The 21332-nt window shown below is 43.3% G+C and overlaps 1 protein-coding gene across 1 annotated transcript; it reads right to left on the reverse strand.

The window, feature by feature from the left end:
* On the reverse strand, window positions 1-14334 carry LOC117528488 (properdin-like). The gene is made up of 11 exons (XM_034191121.1): window positions 14140-14334; window positions 13730-13868; window positions 11778-11941; window positions 11535-11702; window positions 10958-11167; window positions 10692-10859; window positions 10274-10465; window positions 3142-3315; window positions 2059-2256; window positions 1008-1119; window positions 1-908 (listed from the first exon to the last, which is right to left on the reverse strand). Exons 1-11 carry the CDS (start codon window positions 14291-14293, stop codon window positions 782-784), a joined length of 1806 nt encoding a protein of 601 aa, XP_034047012.1. The 5' UTR covers window positions 14294-14334; the 3' UTR covers window positions 1-781.
* Window positions 14335-21332: the final 6998 nt, after the last annotated feature.

Below are 21332 nucleotides of genomic sequence, written 5' to 3' on the forward strand. Positions count from 1 at the left end.
TTAAAAAAAATCAGTTTTATTATCAATTATTGGAAAATAACAGGATTCCTATTAAACAGGTTATTGGAAGAGAGTCCAACAAAATTAAACAGAACATTTAGAATATTTGACCCAGCAAATCAGTTTCCCACCTCCTGAATACAGTTTATTTAAATTTGAACTCACAGCAAATTTAAGATTTTATTCAGCTTATGTACTTACTGAAACATTGTACAAAAAATGGGAAATTTGTTGGTGTTATCCAATAAAATGGATTTTAGCCATCTCCTCAGTGTTGTCAAGTTAAACTCAGAAGACTGACAGCATGCTTTTCACAGTAAAGGTATTTGCTGAAATGCTGGCATTAAACATTTTATTGTGAAATGGTGCAAGCAACATGAACAATCTGATATTGTTTAACTTTGCTACCAGTAACATCAGCGAGCCACGCCATCTTGGAAGTATGAATGTTACAATGTTAATCAAAATAAAGGATTTTGAAAATTAATTCCCCAAATTTTCATAATAAAGCATGCACATCACCGTGCAATGCACAAATCATATGCAAAAGCTGAGGTCGATCTGACAAATAGTCAGAGATATGCGAGCCACAGCCCCACATCTTGCTTTATTGATAGATTATTGTTATTATTTGATGGTCACCTTATGTTTAGTGAATCTGATTCACAGTTACAATTTCATTTGAAATAAAAAAGCTGGAAAACCTCAGAGAATGTTTGAATATGTTAATGTAATCATCACTCAGAGATGTTGATTGTCGGGAATTTTAAAGTCCCTGCTTTCAGGTGCATGAGGGCACGTTGTGGCAGGTCTGGACCTCCCATTTCTCTTTCAAAGACACCCGACCACAGTCTGATAGTGGTGTCCCAAAGAATGTCGCCTTCTCGTTGAGGCGGCCGATGGTAGGCCTGCAACACACAGCCGCGTAATCGTGTTAAAAATAAACTGCTTCTATGCTGACAAAGACCCCAAACGTGTAGAAGACACATGGTGGTGGTGAAGCTGACCTGTAGGCACTGACATCGGGCTGACAGATTCTCTGCCTCATGCGTCTGGATTTTCCTCCACATGGTGGACTGCACAAACTCCAGGCTTCCCATCCAGCCCAGCTTCCCTTCACTGCAATCAATCACACACAGTTATCAGAACATTAGCGACTCGCAGTGTTGCCGTCGACAATATAAGACAAGTCTAATGACACAATGTTGCTGAAAAAACTGTATAAATAGTAAGTGACAACTTATGTCATATTTGCATGACACTGATGTCACTTTATATAGGCCAAGAAATCAACAACTTTAGGTGCGCTGACATCTGATGCACGCACTTGCACACACGTCCGCTGTGTCCCCTGCTGGACGCAGTGCTTTGTTCCGATTGCCACAAGCTGAGCGCTGGATGCTGCGTATATAAAATAATTATGTCGTAGCGGATTAATCATTTTCTTTGCAAGTTGGCTGCTGAAAATGGCTCCAATCGCTTCCTGAAGACTCGTTTGTGTGCGAAGAACAAGCTGGAGAAAGCATTTCAAGCCGTCTAAAAAGGTAATTATTTGTCATGTTTACATTGTCATGGCTTGGTAAAACAGTTGCATGTTCTTTCCTTCTTGTGAGCAGCTGTTAAAGTATGTTTATGACAGATTTAACATCTTGTTATAATTGTTCAGACTAGCTGGGCTCTGATGCGATCCGCTGACGCAACCACTCGCTCTGCTCACTTCTTTACTCTACTTGACGAGCTGCACATAGTGTTGGCGAGCTGATTGTGCCACGTTGCATGACATTTATGCGTGAAATATTTTTTGAATATTTCAAAATTCTCTTTGCGCAATTGCATGCGCCGCCGACCCTCTCGCGTTCAGTCTGCACCCGTTAAAGATGAATTTACTCTCCTGCACCACACAGGGTGTGCAAGTGTGTGCATCAAAGTCATGCAAGCGTCAGTGGGCCTTTACACGGTTAACAACTGTCCTGGCAAATAACACATGCAGATTACAGATATGGCCGTTCAGACTGATCTCAGCTGAATGGTTTGTGCTGTGGATTGTATTTGACTCACTATAACACTGGTTGATGTCGTAGCAGACCCGCCTGTCGGTCAGTTTGTTGCCGCTGCAGATGGAGCCGTTGTAAGCCTGATACAAACACTGGCGCTCTCGTGACTGACTCCCTCCCAAATGCTTACAGCGGATTTCTTTCCCGCTGATGGGGTATTCGCACTGCTTCCATGACGACCATTCTGACCACACCCCGTCCACTGTCAATACAACAATGGCTACCATTATTTGCTTTGCAGTTGCTCTCACATTACCAAAATGAAATGAAAATATATAAAGCTCTAAATTTCACATTGCCTCAGTACTCATGGCCTTGAATGGAACAAAGCAAATCATTACTTTAAGTGACATTATATGCAAAATGTAAAACTTGCACTATGTGTAATTTCTCTAGTCGCAGCCACAAAAGCCTAGAACTTGCTCAGGGTTGTCTGAGTGTGTTTGTGGCTTTCCTCACTCATCTCCTTGCACGGTCCCTTCGTTTTTGAGAACTGTCTACTCCACACAGATTTACCATAGAGCACCATACGGTTTGTATTTCTATATAATTGATGTAAATAAAGTCCAAGACATAATCAGTGTCTTGGAAATGTTGATGTATCCATCCCCTGACTTGTCTGAAGAAAACTGGATGTAAAAGTAATGGTTTGTATGTGTTATACTAAAGGGGGCACTTATTGACACCATCATTTTGGCTTTTAGATTTTTATCTCTTTTAATCCATGATGTAGAGATTATGTTGAGATTACGGTGAGTTTAAAGGGCATAATAAAAAATTAAAAAAATTAATATAACAAGCCTGGATTTTGTTTTTTTTTATGTCCTAAAAATTTTTAAGCACATGAAGCTCAAGGGGCACTAACTTTTTTCACAGCACTGTATGCAACCCATCATCTTGACTTTTATATTTTTAATTAATTTATGTCGAGTTATAGAGATTTGCTTTCAGTTTGAGTTTAAGGAAGATAACTTTAGAAATTTTTAGTTTTTTGTGTTTGAAATAGCGTAAACAAATGAAAATGTGTGAAATACCAAGTGTTCCAATACTTTTGGGCACCATTCCTTTATGCATGCTGTGTGTGTACCTGGACAGTGGATGTTAGTCACACAAATTCTGCTCTGACTCGCTGGTCCAGGACATGACTGGCCACCATGCTTGGGGGCGGGGCTGTCACATTTCCTGTTTGACAGCTGGAGCCCCAACCCACAGGTCACAGAACAGTAGGAAAATGGCGACCACTGCCCCCAGCTGCCGTGCACTGACACACACGCACACACAGACAAACACCAGTCAGGTTAGCGCCTGCAAAGACACAAAGGCCGGTGCCGAATCACGTCGGTGCAGAACGCCACGATGCCGTCCAAAGGTGGGTAAATGTGAACAAACTGAAACCTGTGGACAGGTGTCACTGTCAGTTTTTGTTCGTCCTGATTGGTTTGGTTTGTTCGAGATGATTGGTTCTTTTTCAGGTTTTCAGTTCACACAGCAGAAACTGATTTATTTCAGTTTTAGTATCTGTGATGTTTTCTTGATAAAGTGTTGGAACGTACAGAGAATCTAATGGGAATGTTACAGTTTTGGTTGCTGGCACACCTTAATCCACTCATCAATAACCCAATTTTCCATTTTCTGCCGAACTGCAGGAAGACCAAGGGGCGCTGTTGAGCAATGAGGGGATAAGACGTGCCTGGCTATAGTTCCTGCAGATTTCAACTTTAAAAGTACATTTAAAACTAATCCCATGCAACTCTCGTTTAGCTGATTGTGTATTTATAATACTCCTAGTGCTTGTAGTTGAGTACAAATGCCAAAAACAAAGATGAGCTTCAACACCAAGTTGAATGACGATGGACACCCAACCGAAACATTGAGCCAGACTGGAACAGAGAACCTGGAGATAAGTGTTCAGAATGTGAGCAACCAAACTGTGTTAGCTGCCATAGCATCGCTACACGCTGAACCATCGCAAACTAAGTCATATATCTGCAACAACGCTGATGAAAGAATTGCAGGTGAGAGTACAACTTTGAGACGAGAAATAGCTGCTCTGAAAACAAAAGTGACAATGCATTTATTGCTGTAAATGATCCACTGTATCCCAGAACGATATGTTGAAAGGTTTAGGAGAATCAACTAGTGCTACCTCAGATATTGTGGCTCTCGAAGCTAAAGTCAAACAACTGCACAGATGTGTTGAACAACTTTCAGAAAAGTGCTTGGACCTGGAGGAGCTCAGAATATGAGAATTACTGGAGTTAAAGTGTAGGTGACACCAAAAAAGTGCACAGATAACCACTAAAAATGATGAAATGTTGATATTTAAAAAAAAAATCCTGCACAATAAAAGTCGATAAGTGCACAGGTGAAGGATAAACAACAGCTGTCTGTCGCCTGCGCTCTATTTCAGCCCTCAGCCGCAGCCATATTGTTGCTACGTCATAAACAGAACGGGACCTGCTGAGTCGGGCTCAAATCAATTGTAAAACACAGCGGAGGTCGAGCTGTTTTCAGACATTTTTTTTTTTTAATGTGCAGCTTTTTTTAAGTCCAGTCTGAAGGTGTTTCTGAATAAACTGTGGGGACACAACCTTATGGTTTTGAGCCTTATTTAGACCACAATGAGGGAGATGAAACCGTGGAGGAAAAAACTTCAGTCTGACAACAGTGACGATATTTACTGGCAGAGTTCAGAACACAGAATACTGATTATAAAATAAATAAATACAGTAAATAAATACTGCAGGCGATTTCGGCATGCAGGAGATGATAATTTTTTTTTTGCCAGCTCTTAGGTTGTAATCAACTCATTAAAAAATAGCTTTACTATCTGTGATATCAGAAAAAAAGTGATGCGGAAGTGTGGATTTTTTTATTTATGATACATACAGGTACATACATTTCAAATCTGAAAATGACACAAGACGCTGAAAATATCAGCTTTTTTACTTCTTGAGTACAGTTAGTGTACGTAAGTAGCGTAACACGTTATTAATATTAAATATTAAAACCATTCACACAAGGAGTAAATAATATAGTCTTACCTGTCCGTTTCAGTGAGATCATCTTCAGTCTGATGAAAATGTCTGAAAATAATTTAATTTGTTATCCTGGCTGAAGAAAAATCCATGATGGGTCGAGTCTCTGCTGTACCGATCCAGGACCAGCACGGTCAACTCCAGGTGTAATCCGTTAATTGCATCTGCAGCTGATGGTTTGAGTCTCTGCTGTGAATGGATCCTCTTGTTCCTCCGTGAGTCGCTTTGTGCTGCAGCTCCTCATCTGCTCTCAGTCTCAGTCTGCACGCTATGCCATGATCCACAAAACAATAAATAATGTAAAATACCCGGTTTTGCCTCCATGTGGATTAGAGAAACCGCAGACCGTGCATGCGCACTTGTCAATTTATGGGTTCCACCTGCCAATCAAAGGGATTCTGCTGGCGAGAATGAACCATTCTGACACACAGACCCAAACCACTCTGTGGAAACGGGGCTGTCAGTAGCCTGTAAAAATCCATAAATTAATGGGGTAATGGTTCCGGTGCTGATGAAACTTCATCCTTCTTCTCCTATATCAGGACTCAACGGGAAGTTCCTGGATTTTAGTGGCGCGCAGTTTAAAATCCAAATATTTATCTCTTCAGTAACTGCGCACCAGGAAAGGATGAATTTCAAACTGTTGTTCAATTTTAGTCTTAAATACTCAAAAAAACATGACATATTGTATGACCTACACTTTAAAGAGGGGGAAGAAAATGGGCAGAAAACCCAGGGAATTCGTGGTGCAGCTGAGGAACATCCCACTAGTCTGAAGGTTCACTAGTCCGAAGGTTCAGGTCAGCAAATGAATATAATTTGATGCCAAGTTTCAATGGGCTGCATTATTAGCTGTATACTTACACCTGCTTTTTGTTTGAATTAAAAACACGTTTCTTTCATCTGTAATGGGAGAGTGAATGTTACTTTAATAAAAAAAAAAAAAGTTACTTTCTTTTTAACTTCTCCGGTTATAAAGATGCACCGTACAATGTAAATGTCATACACAATATTCTGTAATTAAGACTGGCATTTAATTCAAATGGCAATTATCCAACCTTCATCGGTGACTCTGAATTGCGATGTTTTGCTTAGTTTGGAGTAAATACACACAGACTACTGAACCTTTGGACTAGTGAACCATCCGACTAATGAACCCTTCTTGCGCAGCTGCTAACAGAAGTGCTAAAGCTCGATGAGAGACCAGTGATTGGCTGAGCACACAGGCCCTGCAGGACCATCCCGGAGATAACGAACCACTGCAACATCTGATTCTCAGGGTGCACTACTGCCATGCCCTGGAGGACATCCTGCACAGGGTTATAAACATAAAAAAAACTCATATACCAAGGCCAGCAAATTTAAATTTTCGAAGACTTTTCACCCGCTGTAGGTTAACGCTGAGCCAAGCTGCTTTCACTCCAGTCAGGAACTTAAGACAAACCCAGAGTTCAGTTCGGACTCTTATATCCGGCCAAGCTGAGTGTGACACACGACAGGAACAAGTCCACATTTACAGATCCAGAAGAGGCCAGTCTGTATGCAAAATGCCTTTTTGGTCAGAGAAACAACTGAGACACACACTTCGAGGCTCACTCTCTTCTGAAAACTGAACAACACTCAGATGGGCGACATTGTGAACTGGTGCCTCTGGTCAATTACATGGATGTGAGCACAAAGTGAAGCCGATATCTTAAACACACTTAAGGGAACAATTTCAGATTGACATAATTGGTAACTGAATTTGAATATTTGATGTGACATTATCCCCCCCCCCCCTTTCTTTTTTTTCTTGTTTTAAACAGTTACTTCCCTTTTTTGTTTGCCCACCTGCCTGAATACTGACTTCATTTGGTCATCGTAATAATTTTTCCAAGACTAGATGATCTGCTCTTCTGAATGGTCTGAGCTGTTGAGGGCAGGGACCCAGTAGGGTCCACAGGTGAGTCTGAATGAATATAAGCCTTGAAGTTTTTGTTTGAAAATAGACAAGGACTATGCACATTCTTAATTTTGACACCAAAATAGGTTTAGTTATAGGTTTTGCACCTGTAGAACTACTACCTGAATATGTTTAAGGATCAAACATAAGGACAGCGAGGCATCGGCATTAATTTGATCAGCTAGCGCTCAGCTTGGGTTCATGTGTCATACATCACACTGACAAAGTGAGGAATCTTGGGGTAATTTCTGATCCTATGTTGCCCTTTGACACATTAAAGATATTACGAGGACTGCTTTCTTCCATCTGCAAAATATAGCGAAAAGTCGTCCCATCCTGTCTATGGCTGATGCTGAGACCCTGATTCATGCATTTGTTTCTTCTAGATCAGATTATTGCAATGTCCTATTTTCAGGGTTACCACAGTCCAGCATTAGGGCTCTCAAATTGGTTCAGAATACTGCTGCCAGACTTTTGACACAAAGCAGAATTTGACCACATTACACCCATTCTGGCATCTCTTCAATGGGTGCCTGTCTCTGTGAGAGCAGATTTTAAGGTTCTCCTACTAGCCTATAAAATTGTTCATGGACTGGCACCTCCCTACCTGTCTGACTTAGTAAAACCCTACGTTCCAGCCCAGGCCTTGCGCTCGCAGGATGCAGAACTATTTTGTGTTCCTAGGGTGAATAAAAAGTCTGTGAGGCAAAGAGCTTTCTCTTATCCTGCCCCCTTTCTGTGGAACAGTCTTCTGGCATCTATAAGGGCCCCTTCACACATAGTGCAAAGTTTGGACAAAGTGCACACTTAGTGCGCATGGTGTGCAAACCGTGTAATGTCCTCCCTGCCTCCAACACCTTGTACACCTGTTGCTACAACTATTTGCACACACAAGTGCAAAGTGTACTGTGTGAACCCATTGCACCCTCTCGCGGCAGGTGCGGCCAAATTCCAGGTGACATGCATGATCACCTAACACCGCTCACATTCCAGAAAATGTGTGGCCAGTCGCACTCTTGGCACAATAACAGACTGCAGACAATCATGTTCGTGCTCGCAGAGAAATTTGTCTAAGCCCCACACGAGTGTGGCTTTGGTGAGTGCGCTAAGAACTGACAGGTGTGTCCTTCCACTGAAGCGGCTGTGGAAATCTGTGATCTGGACATCCCAGCTGGACACCACATACTGTGGGTGGACAGACATGGACAACAACTGCCCACAGTGGACATGCGTGTGTCTGTTTGCTGTTACAAGTGGACATAAATAAAAACTATATCACTGCAGCGACGTTCTGCAGAGAGCGAGTATACGTCACGGCGCACATATGGAAAGGCTGCTCCCAGGTTGAAAAGACCATCAGATCAGAACACGCAGCAGGCGATCTCACTGTCACATCACCCATGTGAGCTCTGTTCACATGATGCGTGTGTCCTGCGGCCGCATCGTCGACAAACACCACGAGGCCAGTTGGAGATGCTTCAGCAGATGTGGACATCATGACATGAGCGAACTGCTTCTCATTCATGTCATTTCATGACCGTATGTCAGTGACCATGGTTCATCTACAGAGGAACAGAACTATCACGGATCGTATTGTATTGCTCCTTGATAAATGCGTTGTTTTATATGGTGTGTAATTTAAAATTTTTTTTGTAATACTTCCATGTCCTCCTGATATGAGGCAGATTCCTGGAGCTTTCAAAGAAGAGCTCCGTAGCAATGTCACTGACTGGCAATCAGAGCATTTGAAAGGCACGAGTTTGCATCAGGGGTGGTGCTTTTTTATTTATTTATTTTTTAATTATTCCACATAAGCGGCGCAATGTGGTTCCACATGTACCAGCTGGTTTATTTTTTATTTCTTCCATATAAGCGGTGCCATGTGCTGCACCTCGCACTGTCCTACACGAAAGACACTGGCGTGTGCATGAACTCTTGCACTAGGTTTTGTGCATGCCTACAAGTCAGGTAAATTAATTTTAATTTGTTTTTTGGGTTGTTTTTATGTGACACGCTTTGGGGCAACGCTGTCAGGAGGTGATGCTCTACAAATTGAATAAATTAAACTGAATTGAAATTGATCAAGGGTTCAACTACTGTTTGTTTCTAGAATTGGAGTTCATACTGTGTTCAGAGGGTTTAGAGTCCATTCTATCCAATAACCCTTCTGAATGTATATGGACCAAATATCGATGACCCTGAATTTCTTAGAAAGCTGACCCTTATTTGAAATAAGCGGTTATAGAAAAAGGATGGATAGACTCGTTACATTCCGCCTCATTAACCACATTTTGTGGGTGGGACTTCTTACAGTGTCATCATCATTCACATTTATCAGACAACAGAATTACTTGAGAGAACACACAGTTATTCATAGTTCTAACATAATTTCTTAAACGAGGAGCTCGGCCCTGGACCACCTGGAGGGTCCCCGTAGGAAACCCAGCCCTGACAGTGAACTGGTTCACAGTCACCTTTGGAATTATTTTGAAGTTGAAAAAGGGCACAGTTCTACTTGTTTGGATTTGTTTTGAAATGTTAAATTAGATTAGATAGAACTTTATTTATCCCTTGGAAAGACTCCCTCAGGGAAATTGAGGTTCCAACAGCACTGGATAGCAGCACACAGGGTAAGAAGAACACAGAGTATCAAAAGTGAAAAAAAGAAAAGCAGTTTGCAATTATAAATATAAATACACAATATAAATACCTGGAATACTGATCAATACTGGTTTACTGGCTACTACTGTTCCTCTAATTCTCATTCCCGTCCTCTGTCTTCCTGTTACTCCTCCCCGAATGAGGAGCTGTACAGTCTGATGGCCTGAGGGACAAAGGAGTTTCTCAGTCTGTTGGTCCTGCACTTGGGAAGGAGCAGTCTGTGGCTGAAGAGGCTCCTTAGATATTAAGCAGGGTTTGTTATTTTTCAAAGCATTCTGGCACATAAATGTCTAAAACCTTTGCACAACAGCACACTTTAAAGTCCAGCAGCATTTCTCTCCAAACCCAGAGAGAGCAGTCGAACGGTTCCAGTGGAATACTGAAGCTCCAGATTTGTGATTGTGAGATCTCTAAAACGTGGCTCACATGCAAATTCAGTTAAGAGCCTAAAGCACCCATTAGCAACGAGTGAGTTTGCAGAAAAGATGCTTTTTAAAAAATGGATATGCGTTCTTTAGGATCTATTCACAGTCTCTGGAGGTGTGGGGTCACTTGTTGGTGCACGTGTGTTGGGGTACCTGGACAGTAAGACAGATGGTCACAGCTCTCTGTCTGCAAGCTGTCACCGACACAGTCTTTACCAGGCGGGCTGGGGGAAGGGGCAGGGTTAGAACAATAGCGACGACGAGTCCTGACTGTAGCATGGCCTTCTGTGATACAGGAAGAAGAACAGTCGCTCCAACTTGACCAACCAGACCAGAAACCGTGGACTGACGGGGACAGAGACACACCATGACAGATTGTAAAAGCATCAGATTTGATTGACATATTAATTACCGTTGATTTGGTCATTAGCCATACATTGTTTAGAGGTAAATGTGCTTGAGCGCCCCCTGGCTTCAAAGTGTCAGTTGAACATTAAAGGGAGGCAGCTGCAACCCTGACATCAGAGTTATTCTGTATGAGGTGATGTTTATGTGTATGTGTGTGTGATACCAGGGCATGGGCTCTGACACACGAAGTGCCGAGTGCTCGGTCCTTCACAAAGCCGCCCGCCATATTTAGGGGCGGGGTTGTCACACATCCTGGATGCCAGTCGTAGCCCCTCCCCACAGGAGACTGAACAAGACCCAGGTTCAGACCACTCCCCCCAATTGCCGTCCACTGCAATCAAATGGGTCAGTGTTGGTAATGATGACACGTTTAATGTTATTTGGTTAATTCATGCACAAGATGAACTGATTCATCAGACGGCCTCCCACCTGGACAGTTGGGGAGCTCACTGCACTGCTGGGCCTCTGCTGAGTCACCAGGACAACCGTTACCAGGCGGCACTGTGTCACTGGAAGGCGTGGGGTTAGAGCATGTGCGATGTTGCATTCTGGTGGGGACGATGACATTATTGCGCTGGTCATTAATACAGGAAGCAGAACATTGAGACCAGATGGACCAGCTGGACCAAGCACCATGGACTGAGACAGACAGACGTTAGTTGGCATGATGCAACTACAAAGCTGTAAAATTTGGTGTAACCAAGAGTTCTTGTCCTGTTGCCTTTCCCTGAACTGTCAGCCAGATATTCAGTCGTTCTGGTGCATGTTTACTCTGCTGTATTCATTATACTCAGTTTCTGCTAACAGGATAGGCTGCTATTGCTAAATGAAGAAATAAGGTGTGCCCCAAGGCTCTGCTCTTGGGTTTTTGATGTTGTCTTGTGATTACCTTTAGGTAAATTTCTCACGATTTTTGCATATATTTTAAGTACTATGCTGATGATACTTAACGATTCGTGCTTGTTACATCAAAGTGAGAAGGCGGACAGGAAGACTCACAGCTTACCCGGACACGGTGAAGTTGCATTGCAGGGCTCTGCTTGCTCTGAAGAACCTTCACAGGCAGCGTGACACTCAGGGGCACTGGAGCATACTCTATTTCTGCTCCTGACTCCTCTTCCTCCACAGCTCAGTGAGCAAGGTGACCATGAGTGCCAGGAGCTCCACCCCGTGTCTAAACATAAACATACAGCCTACGAGCAGGAAGCCTGTATATCTGCTCATGCAAATACAACATTAATGTGGTTACCATCACAGCAGGTAGAGTTGCAGGGTTTGGTCTGCAGCAAATTTTTTGCATCCTCGCATTCTAATTCACCGATGCCAAAACACGACCTCCTCCTTTGTGTCACCCCTTCTCCACACAAAACTGTACACGGTGACCATGATGACCAGGGAGACCACACAGGAGACCTGAGGATATGTTTGGAAAGGTTTGCACACATTGATACTCCAGTGTAACTTTGCAGAATTTTGTTTCACCAAGTGCCTAGTTTGTACGCGCTGGTGCCACGCCTTGCTGCATCCACCACACAATGGAGCCACTTTAAGTTCTTGATGAAAACCATTGAGCCAGGTGAAATGTGGTCGTGTCCTCTGCCTTTTCTAGCTGCTGGGGTCCTCAACACTGTGACGCCTGCATACAATGCAATGGCAGCATCATGGGTGCCAATGGGTGCACCCAACCACGCTGCACGCAATTGCAAAGTAGCCCTGCAAGCATGTGATACAGCACGTAGGCACCCAGACCCAAAACCAGTTGGCACCCAAAAGCCCAGAGAGAGAGTAGCCCGAGCTGAGACTGCCAACCAGAGCCAACACCACTCACAAGCAGTGCGGTGTGCCCTGTGGTTCATGTCCTTGCACCAAAACCATCAGCAGGATTTTCTCAACTGCTGCTGCCAGACTGACTCCAGTCACCTTGAAATTAACCCTTACTGTCTGCTGGGGATCCCAGGCAGCCCTGCAGGGCACAGCGTGCTGCTCACACCAAAATGTCCAACAAAGCAGGCCAACACCTCACTGCGAGCTGGGGCTCTGGGACTTGGTGGTGGGGGAAACGCCCCAGGGCCTCTGGTCAGCCTCCAGGTGCCCCCCCACCACCTGGTTATGGTTGGGAGTAGGATCCCACCCCTACACCCACAGACCCAAGGCAGTGTAGCGCGGGGCCACAGGTAGCAGATTCCTCCCCCTCCTCCTCTATTACCTACAACCAAAGGATTACCCTTGAGGAGTGGGGACTAAAAATGCTGACATGTATATGGAGTGTAAGCCAACGGCGCTGCAGTTAAAACTGACATGGGGGTGGGGTGGGGGTAGGCATCCCAATGTCAAGAAGCTAGGGCAGCTAGGGAACCCTTACCCCTCATCTCCCACACACCCCAAGCCCCACCTCAACCCTCAAACCCTACATGAAAATTTACATGGCAGGGTGGAGCCCTGGTTAGAGTGACTGTTCCAAGGAGGCACTGCCCTTCCGAAACCCACAGCCTGATCCTTCAACAGGCCCTTCGGTATACTTAGGCGCCAATTCCAATACCCTACCTTCACCAACTCTTTTCCTTTTTCCATTTTGCACATTTGCATGAATATGTAAAATGAAGGGAAAGAGCAAAGTGGTAGAGCAAAGGTAAGGAATTCAGATTCGGCCTTTATCCGGAGGCGGAATGAATCCAAGGACAACAAGGACGCCCAAATAAGAATCCAAAAGTGCCGTCTGTCCCAGGAGAGAGGAATAAAACAACAAAAAAACAAAACAACAGTGACATGCACATCACTAGAGCCACTGGGACCTAAACAAACTGCTGCCCCTTTGGGTGGGCACTTTACATTACACTTAATGTAAAGTGCTGCCCCCTGGTGATCTATGATGACTGGCCATTGAACCTGCAAACTATTTTTTTCTTTTAACTGACCAATTCTCTCCTTAACTGTCAGTGAAATATGATAATTATTATGTCTGTAGCTTGACCTCTCCTTTGACCTTTTGGACCGTGGGATTATTGTTGAAGCAGCTCATCGAATGGACAGAACCCGGCCGTGGGTCGCGAGTGCTGGGACGTAACTTACGTTTAATCCCTCGTTTATACGTATGTTTAAAGATGAGCTTTATTTTTTTGCGAAAAAGGCCTAGGTCAAGCTTATTTTCTGTTTGTGGGTGTGTGTTTGTGTGTGGGTATGTGTGCGTGCGTGTGTACTGACCCACAGAACCGACACACTCCATCTGTTGCCTGGTAACCGTAGTGAGGGTTCTGACAGCAGTCGTCTTTTTCCACCTGGCCGAGCTCCTGAGCGCACTCACCTGAGATCAGGTCAAAGGTCGCAAAACACCGCACATGCTCTGCACGCACACGCACACACACACACACACGCACATGCACAGAGAAATGTCAGAATATGACTAAAAACCTTGAGCTGCTCATGTCAAACTGTTTCTGAGCTTTACATCAACACAGAAAGTCACATGATTCAAATTGTCCACTACTGAGGTTTCAGCTTTGGTTGTTACGCTTCACACAGAGAGACGGGAAAATGAGATCTTTGTTGACCGTTTGAATTTTCTGCAAACTGAAGAAAAGCTCATTGTTTAATATTTAGACGTGGAGACTGACCTGAAGCTTCCACGGGAACCTGCAGCAGAACCAGAACCATCAGAAGCATGGTGGTCCTCACACGGCTGTCTTCTTGGCTTTGCGGGTGTCGACTGGTGCTCCGTTTGTGTGTATGAGCGCAGAGAATTCCTGTAAAGTTCACTGACCGTCGCATGACGCAACCTGCTTCAGTGTCCAACTGATGAAGAAACGTTTCAACAAAATCAAATCTACACATGAATATTGTTCCTAAAACGCTGTGTGTCATCGCTACAAGAGGGTTCAGTTGTTGTTCCTCATAATGTTCAAATATTTAAAACCAGCAGCTTCTATCGTCCTGCAATCTGCTGACCTTTAACCTCCAAATAGAATGTTTACACAGTCATTCCCAGAAGCATAAAGCAGAAGCTTTTTTTTTTGTTGTTGTTTTTGCCAGTGTGTATTGTAATGTGTGTCATAACCTGGACACGCTGTGTGTGTGTGCGTGCGCGTGTGTGTGTGTGCACGCGTGCGCACATGATGAACAAACACCTCTTCTTTGTGAAGAAATCAATGGTGAAATACATGAAAACTCAAACTGCAATCATCAATAACTTAAAAAAAAGAAGAAATAGACCAAAGTAAATAAGAGCAATGACATAGTTTGTCACCAGGGGGTGCTGTAATCGACATGCGACTGAACACAGCTGCAAGACCTGAACATGTACCAAAACTCTTTCAACATGGGCGCAATTTGGTGGGGGATAGGGGGAACATGTCCCCCCACCTTTTCAACCAGGGGGAACAGAATATGGTATGTCCCCCCCAACTTCTGACATATATGTGTGTACTTGAAACATGCTATGCCAGTCTTATGTGCAAAGCCATGTCAGTCTTATGTGCAAAGCCATGTCAGTCTTATGTGCAAACCATATCAGTCTTATGTGCAAAACCATGTCAGTCTTATGTGCAAACCATATCAGTCTTATGTGCAAAACCATGTCAGTCTTATGTGCAAAACCATATCAGTCTTATGTGCAAACCATGTCAGTCTTATGTGCAAAACCATGTCAGTAGTATCTTTGTTTCTGCAAGTTTGTATTTTTAGCAGCATTGACTTGTTTACAACACCTGTTTCTTGTTTGTCACATTCAGAATTTTCTGGGACTGCATTTGCCCAGATCTGAAACCAAAAATAGTTGCCTCTAGGGACTAGTGTCTACACATAAGTATCAATGGACCATATGCTAATTTACTAAATTCTGAAAGTTAGAAAAGGAAATCAGAAAAGCTATCTTGGACCTCAGAAAGCCCATCTGCAATTATTGCTTGATCTCCAAAATCAGTCTATGCAAGCAAAATTATGTTCAGTATGAGTGTTGTCATTAGTGCCACTTCTCAAAACATTAAAATTACTGTTCTGGATGCTCAGAATGCATCTGAGCTTATCTAGAAACCGTTGGCTTCTGGGGGCCTAAAGCGGCCCCCAGTCCCCCTGCCTATGGGCTTCGACCCTGTGGGCCTCACACTTTGTCCCCCCCCCAATTTCTAGTTCTAAATTGCCCCTTGTCTTTCAGTACTGTGGTCCTTCAGAAGGTGATCATGGAACATCACTTGGAACTTAACTTGGGGCCTAATTAAGGGTCCAAGCCCCAGGGGGCTCAGCGCAGTGCGTGTGAAGTAGAGCTGGGAACTTGGTTGTTTTTGTTATGATTATTAGCCCCCTCCCTGCCTTTCCACTTACAGCAGGTAGCTGAGTGGATAAGGAGTTGGTCTACTAATATGCAGACCTGGGTTCAAGTCCCACACTACCTTTCTATGTGCTTGTACAAGACACTTAATGTATATTGTCTCAGTCCACCCAGATGTACATGGATACTGGCCTTTGCTGGGAAAGTAACCTCATTTACTCCTACCAAGTATTATTTACTTTCATTTTTTTTTTGCATCCACAACATCCCCTAGGACCTGTCTTTTAGCTGATCCAAACCTTTGCATTTTTGACCTTGTACAAGCTGAGAAATAAATCATAATGTATGGGTATGTGATTTAGGTGAAATAGGCTCTATGTTGTGAAAGTGTCGTGACACGGACCCACAACGGGGCGTTAATGAACGGACAATGGATAAGCCAAAAGTAACAATTTAATGTTGTGAATCGCACAACGACGTACAGACAATAACAATATGGTGACTGTCAATCATACACCAGGTGACGTGTGGGCAGGCTCGACGATAGAAGACGCCTGGCGAGAGAAGAGCCGGATCCCACACAGCTTCCCGACCAACGGAGCTGAAGAACACCGGAGCCGCCAAGCCCTGCGCCCCAGGTGGCCGCTGTCTTCAGCAGTCAGACCCGGTACTGCTGGCAGAGAACAGAGACAGTCCTGATGAGTGTGAGTTCGCACACTCAGTAATCCCACAGTCTGTATACAATTGGGAGGGAGAACCTCCACCTCCAATCACACACTCGTGCAGCTCCTGTCTAACCACTTATCTGGTTGGGGTGTGAAGCGAAGCCGTCGCTGATCACACCAAACGCCAATCCCACAGATAAGGACACACCACAGGAAAACGGCTGCAAAGAAGTTCAGACTAATAGTCAGCATTAAATACAGCAGAGAAATTACCTGAATGGTAGCTGATTTCTCGGCGGGGAAGTGGAGTTGCAGTCCGGCCTTTATGGTGGGGGTGATGAGTAGTGGATGAGTGACAGCTGGTACGGATGATGAGTGACAGCTGTCACTTCTGGTCGCTCCGACGCCCTCTCGTGCTTGAAGCCCGCACTTCAAGCAGGGTGCCATCTTGTGGTGGTGGGCCAGCAGTACCTCCTCTTCAGCGGCCCACACAACACTCTAGGGCTTAAGGGGTTAAGTGAGTTTGACAGTAACTAAAACTGCCCTTGGTAAAAAGTAAGAACTTTCTGTTACATATATAATGGTAACTCTGGAATCTGTTTTCACCCTCCATCAAGGAATCCAGTTAAATTTAGTAAATGTTGGACACTAGGCGGCACCACAAAGCTAAAACAGCTAAAAATATCTCAAAATTGGCTGATGTAAATTACATGAAATTTATTGAAATTTTATGTGTTCTGGGTGCCAGTTTATTTTACCCATTCAGTGGCATTTCTCTTGTTCAGAACTTGTTTTTTTCCATCTCTCCGAGGTCTGTCTTTTCATATTCTTGCTGTTCTTTTTTCATTTTTGTGTTGTTCTTTGTCAAACACGTTTTATATGAATGTTTATTTGAGGGTGTGTCTATGTCCATTCATGGCAAAAGATGGGAACAGACATCAGATCTATTCACACACGTACATTTCCATGATGACTCAGATTTAAACTGGAAGTATGCACGTTTTTGCCTATGTGGGTGCACTGCCCCAGACCCTGTCAGCTTGGAACCCCATTTTGCTGAAAAAATATCAACAGGACTTTTGTTTCTGGGCTGCTTTGCAGTTCATTATACGGTTTAAACATTTAACACTTGATCCTAAAGCCCGTATCTCACGAATGCTGACGAATGTAGAAAATTGTGGGTTTTGTCAGGGTTCGTGAAAGATTGCAAAACAGTCTACAAACAGATTTTAGGGTCGCAAAAAGTTTTTCTTCTCACAATTTTGAATGTTCAAAATTCATTCATTCATCTTCCACCGCTTAGTCCAATTAAGGGTCGTGGGGGGCTGGAGCCTATCCCAGCAGTCATAGAGCGTGAGGTGGGGTACACACAGGACAGGACGCCAGTCTGTCGCAGGGCCACAAATAGACAAACAGACACACCCACACACACACACACCTACGGATAATTTTTTAAAGATTCCAATCCACCTAACCCGCATGTCTCTGGATGTGGGAGGAAATCGAAGCACACGGAGGAAACCCATGCAAACACAGGGAGAACATGCAAACTCCACACAGAAAGGCCATGGGAATTGAACCCACGACCTTCTCGCTGTGAGACAACAGTGCTAACCACTAAGCCACTGTGCTGATGTTCAAAATTTCTTAATAATTTTTTCCACAGTTGCAAACATTTGTAAAACAGTTTTAAGTGTGTGTAAATGGTTGTAATGTGTGTTGCTAAAAGAAGACCTGAAAGTTCAGATACAATTTACCAGAAGATACACCTGAGATACAAACCTAGATTTGATGTTTTGGTGAAAGAAAATCCTCCTCTGTACCACTTCATCATGAAGCTGTATAACTGGTGATACAAAATGCAAAACGCACAATTTCTCCAATCACAGCCACAGAAGTCTATAACTTCTTCTGGGTTGTCTGGGTGTCTTTCCTCACTCTTCGGCTTCTTGCAGTCAGTTTTTTACAGTGGTGGACACAGTTCCGCTAATCTGCTAACCGTTAATTAGCAAAGCTAACTTTTTCTTAGCAGATTAGCTTTTCAGCTAACTTCAAAAACCATCAGCGGACCACTTACCTTCTGCTGAATTTACTTCCGCTAATTTAGTCCACTAATGTTTTTTTTTACATAGTTAGTAATGGTGAAAAACATTCATAAACCCTAAAGTCATACATCTTGGCTGCTGTCTGCTACATATTTTGCAGCAGTCAGGCAGCTGAGAGGAGCTGAGCTCAACTCTACCCCAGTAGAAGGGGCCTGGCTGCTACAAAAAAAGTAATTTCTCTTCACAGCATACAGTGGTCCAGACGTGAGGCTGAAGTCCTCAAAAGTAAAGCAGGTGTAGCAGGATGAAGGCCCTGGGTCCTGATTGATAAGACGTTCCTGCTAGCTTGGCTAATGGGAACGGTCATAATTGCCGTTGTTGGCAGGATGTGGGTAGTCACAGAACATGCTTAAATGCACCTGTGACTTCGGGACGAAGTCAAAAATGGTGGGGAAATATGTAGCAGGATGAAGGTCCTGGGTCCTGAGTGGCTGGGACGGCGGTGGTATCGAACCCCTGATGGCTTGCACTAAAGACCATTCCTCTACCATGTCAGCCAAAGGGAAATTCCCCGTGAGCCAAGCTAGGGGGAACGTCTTTTCTATCAGGACCCAGGACCTTCATCCTGCTATACATATCTTTTAATTTGAAAATACTGCACTAAATCTTAAGTTTTGAACATATTAACACACACAGACACCAAACTGCATTATGGGTAAACTGATCATCCGATCACTCATTCATTGATTCATTATTTGTAAAAACCAACACACAAGTTAACGTGTTTTTTTGGGTTTTTTTTTTTTTTTACAAATAAATGTTTATTTGTAAAATATGTCATTTTTTCATTTGTTAAAAAAAGGCATTTGTAAAACTGAAAATTCTGTTTGTTAAGGTGTGATTCAGCAACCATGTGATATAACCGGGATCATTCACACTGCCATCCAGTAGATTGGTCAAAATGCATAGAACACTACCATCTAAGTCAAACCTGCTTTCCTTTTGAGAACTTCGGCTTCATGGCTGGACCACTGTATGCTGTGACGAGAAATTACCCTTACAGCCGTGGGCAGGGCGCACAAAGACTGAAGCGCTGGCTCATTGGTTGTGTTGGGTTTGTGAACGTCTTTGATTCTAATCAGAAGCATTGGCAGTGATACTGAAAGTTAGCGGTTAGCTGTAGTTTCCGCTAAATGTTTTTGTGGTTTATCAGTTAAGCATGATAAAAGCTAACTTTTCAGTTAGCTGATTAGCGGTTATCAAAGCTAACTTTTTGGTTAGCTGTGCCCACCGCTGGTTTTTGAGAACTGTCTACTCCACACAGATTTACTATAGAGTGCCATAATGTTTGTATTTATTTGTAACTGATGTAAATAAAGTCCAAGACATAGTCAGTGATTTGGAAATGTTCATGTATCCATCCCCTGATTTGTCTGATGAAAACTGGCAGTGAAACTGATTATTTACAGGTATTATACTAAAGCTTTCCATTACTTACGCAACCTATCATTTTGGCTTTTATATTTTTCATTATTTTATATTGAGTTGTAGAGATTTGCTTTCAGTTTGAGTTTAATGAAGATAATTTTATAATTTATTTTTTTGTATTTTTTGTATTTGAAATGGCAAAAACAAATTAAAATATCTTCCAATACTTTTGGAGGGCACTGTTTATATATGGGTCAACCAGACATGAGCATCGTATGAGTGGGAAAATGCTCTCTTGTAATAATTGGTAGGAGATATTGCTAAAAGTCATACAACCCCAATTCCAATGAAATTTGTATGTTGTGTCAAATGTTAAATAAAAACAGAATACAATGATTTGCAAATCCTCTTCAACCTATATTCAATTGAATACACCACAAAGACAAGATTTTTAATGTTCAAACTGATAAACTTTATTGTTTTTGTGCAAAGATTTGCTCATTTGAAATGGATGCCTGCAACACGTTTCAAAAAAGCTGGGACAGTGGTATTTTTACCGCTGTGTTACATCACCTTTCCTTCTAACAACACTCAATAAGCGTTTGGGAACTGAGGACACTCATTGTTGAAGCTTTGTAGGTGGAATTCTTTCCCATTCTTGCTTGATGTACGACTTCAGTTGTTCAACAGTCCGGGGTCTCTGTTGTCATATTTTGCGCTTCATAATGAGCCACACATTTTCAATGCGCGGCAGGTCTGGACTGCAGGCAGGCCAGTCTAGTACCCGCACTCTTTTACTATGAAGCCACGCTGTTGTAACACGTGCAGAATGTGGCTTGGCATTGTCTTGCTGAAATAAGCAGGGACATCCCTGAAAAACACGTTGCTTTGATGGCAGCATGTGTTGCTCCAAAACCTGGATGTACCTTTCAGCATTGATGGTGCCATCATAGATGTGTAAGTTGTCCATGCCATGGGCACTAACACACCCCCATACCATCACAGATGCTGGCTTTTGAACTTTGCACTGGTAACAATCTGGATGATCTTTTTCCTTTTTTGTCCGGAGGACACGACGTCTATGATTTCCAACAATAATTTGAAATGTGGACTCATCAGACCACAGCACACTTTTCCACTTTGCATCTGCCCATTTCAAATGAGCTCGGGCCCAAAGAAGGTGGCGACATTTCTGGATGTTGTTGATGTACATGTAGATGTAGCAACGTACTGTGTTAACTGACAATGGTTTTCTGAAGTGTTCCTGAGCCCAGCGGGTAGGTTCCTTTACACAATGATGTCGGTTTTTAATGCAGTGACCCCTGAGGGATTGAAGGTCACGGGCATTCAGTGTTGGTTTTCAGCCTTGCCGCTTACATGTAGAAAGGTTTCCAGATTCTCTGAAA

The sequence above is a fragment of the Thalassophryne amazonica genome, chromosome 16 (genome assembly GCF_902500255.1).
Source record: "Thalassophryne amazonica chromosome 16, fThaAma1.1, whole genome shotgun sequence".
NCBI lineage: Eukaryota > Metazoa > Chordata > Actinopteri > Batrachoidiformes > Batrachoididae > Thalassophryne > Thalassophryne amazonica.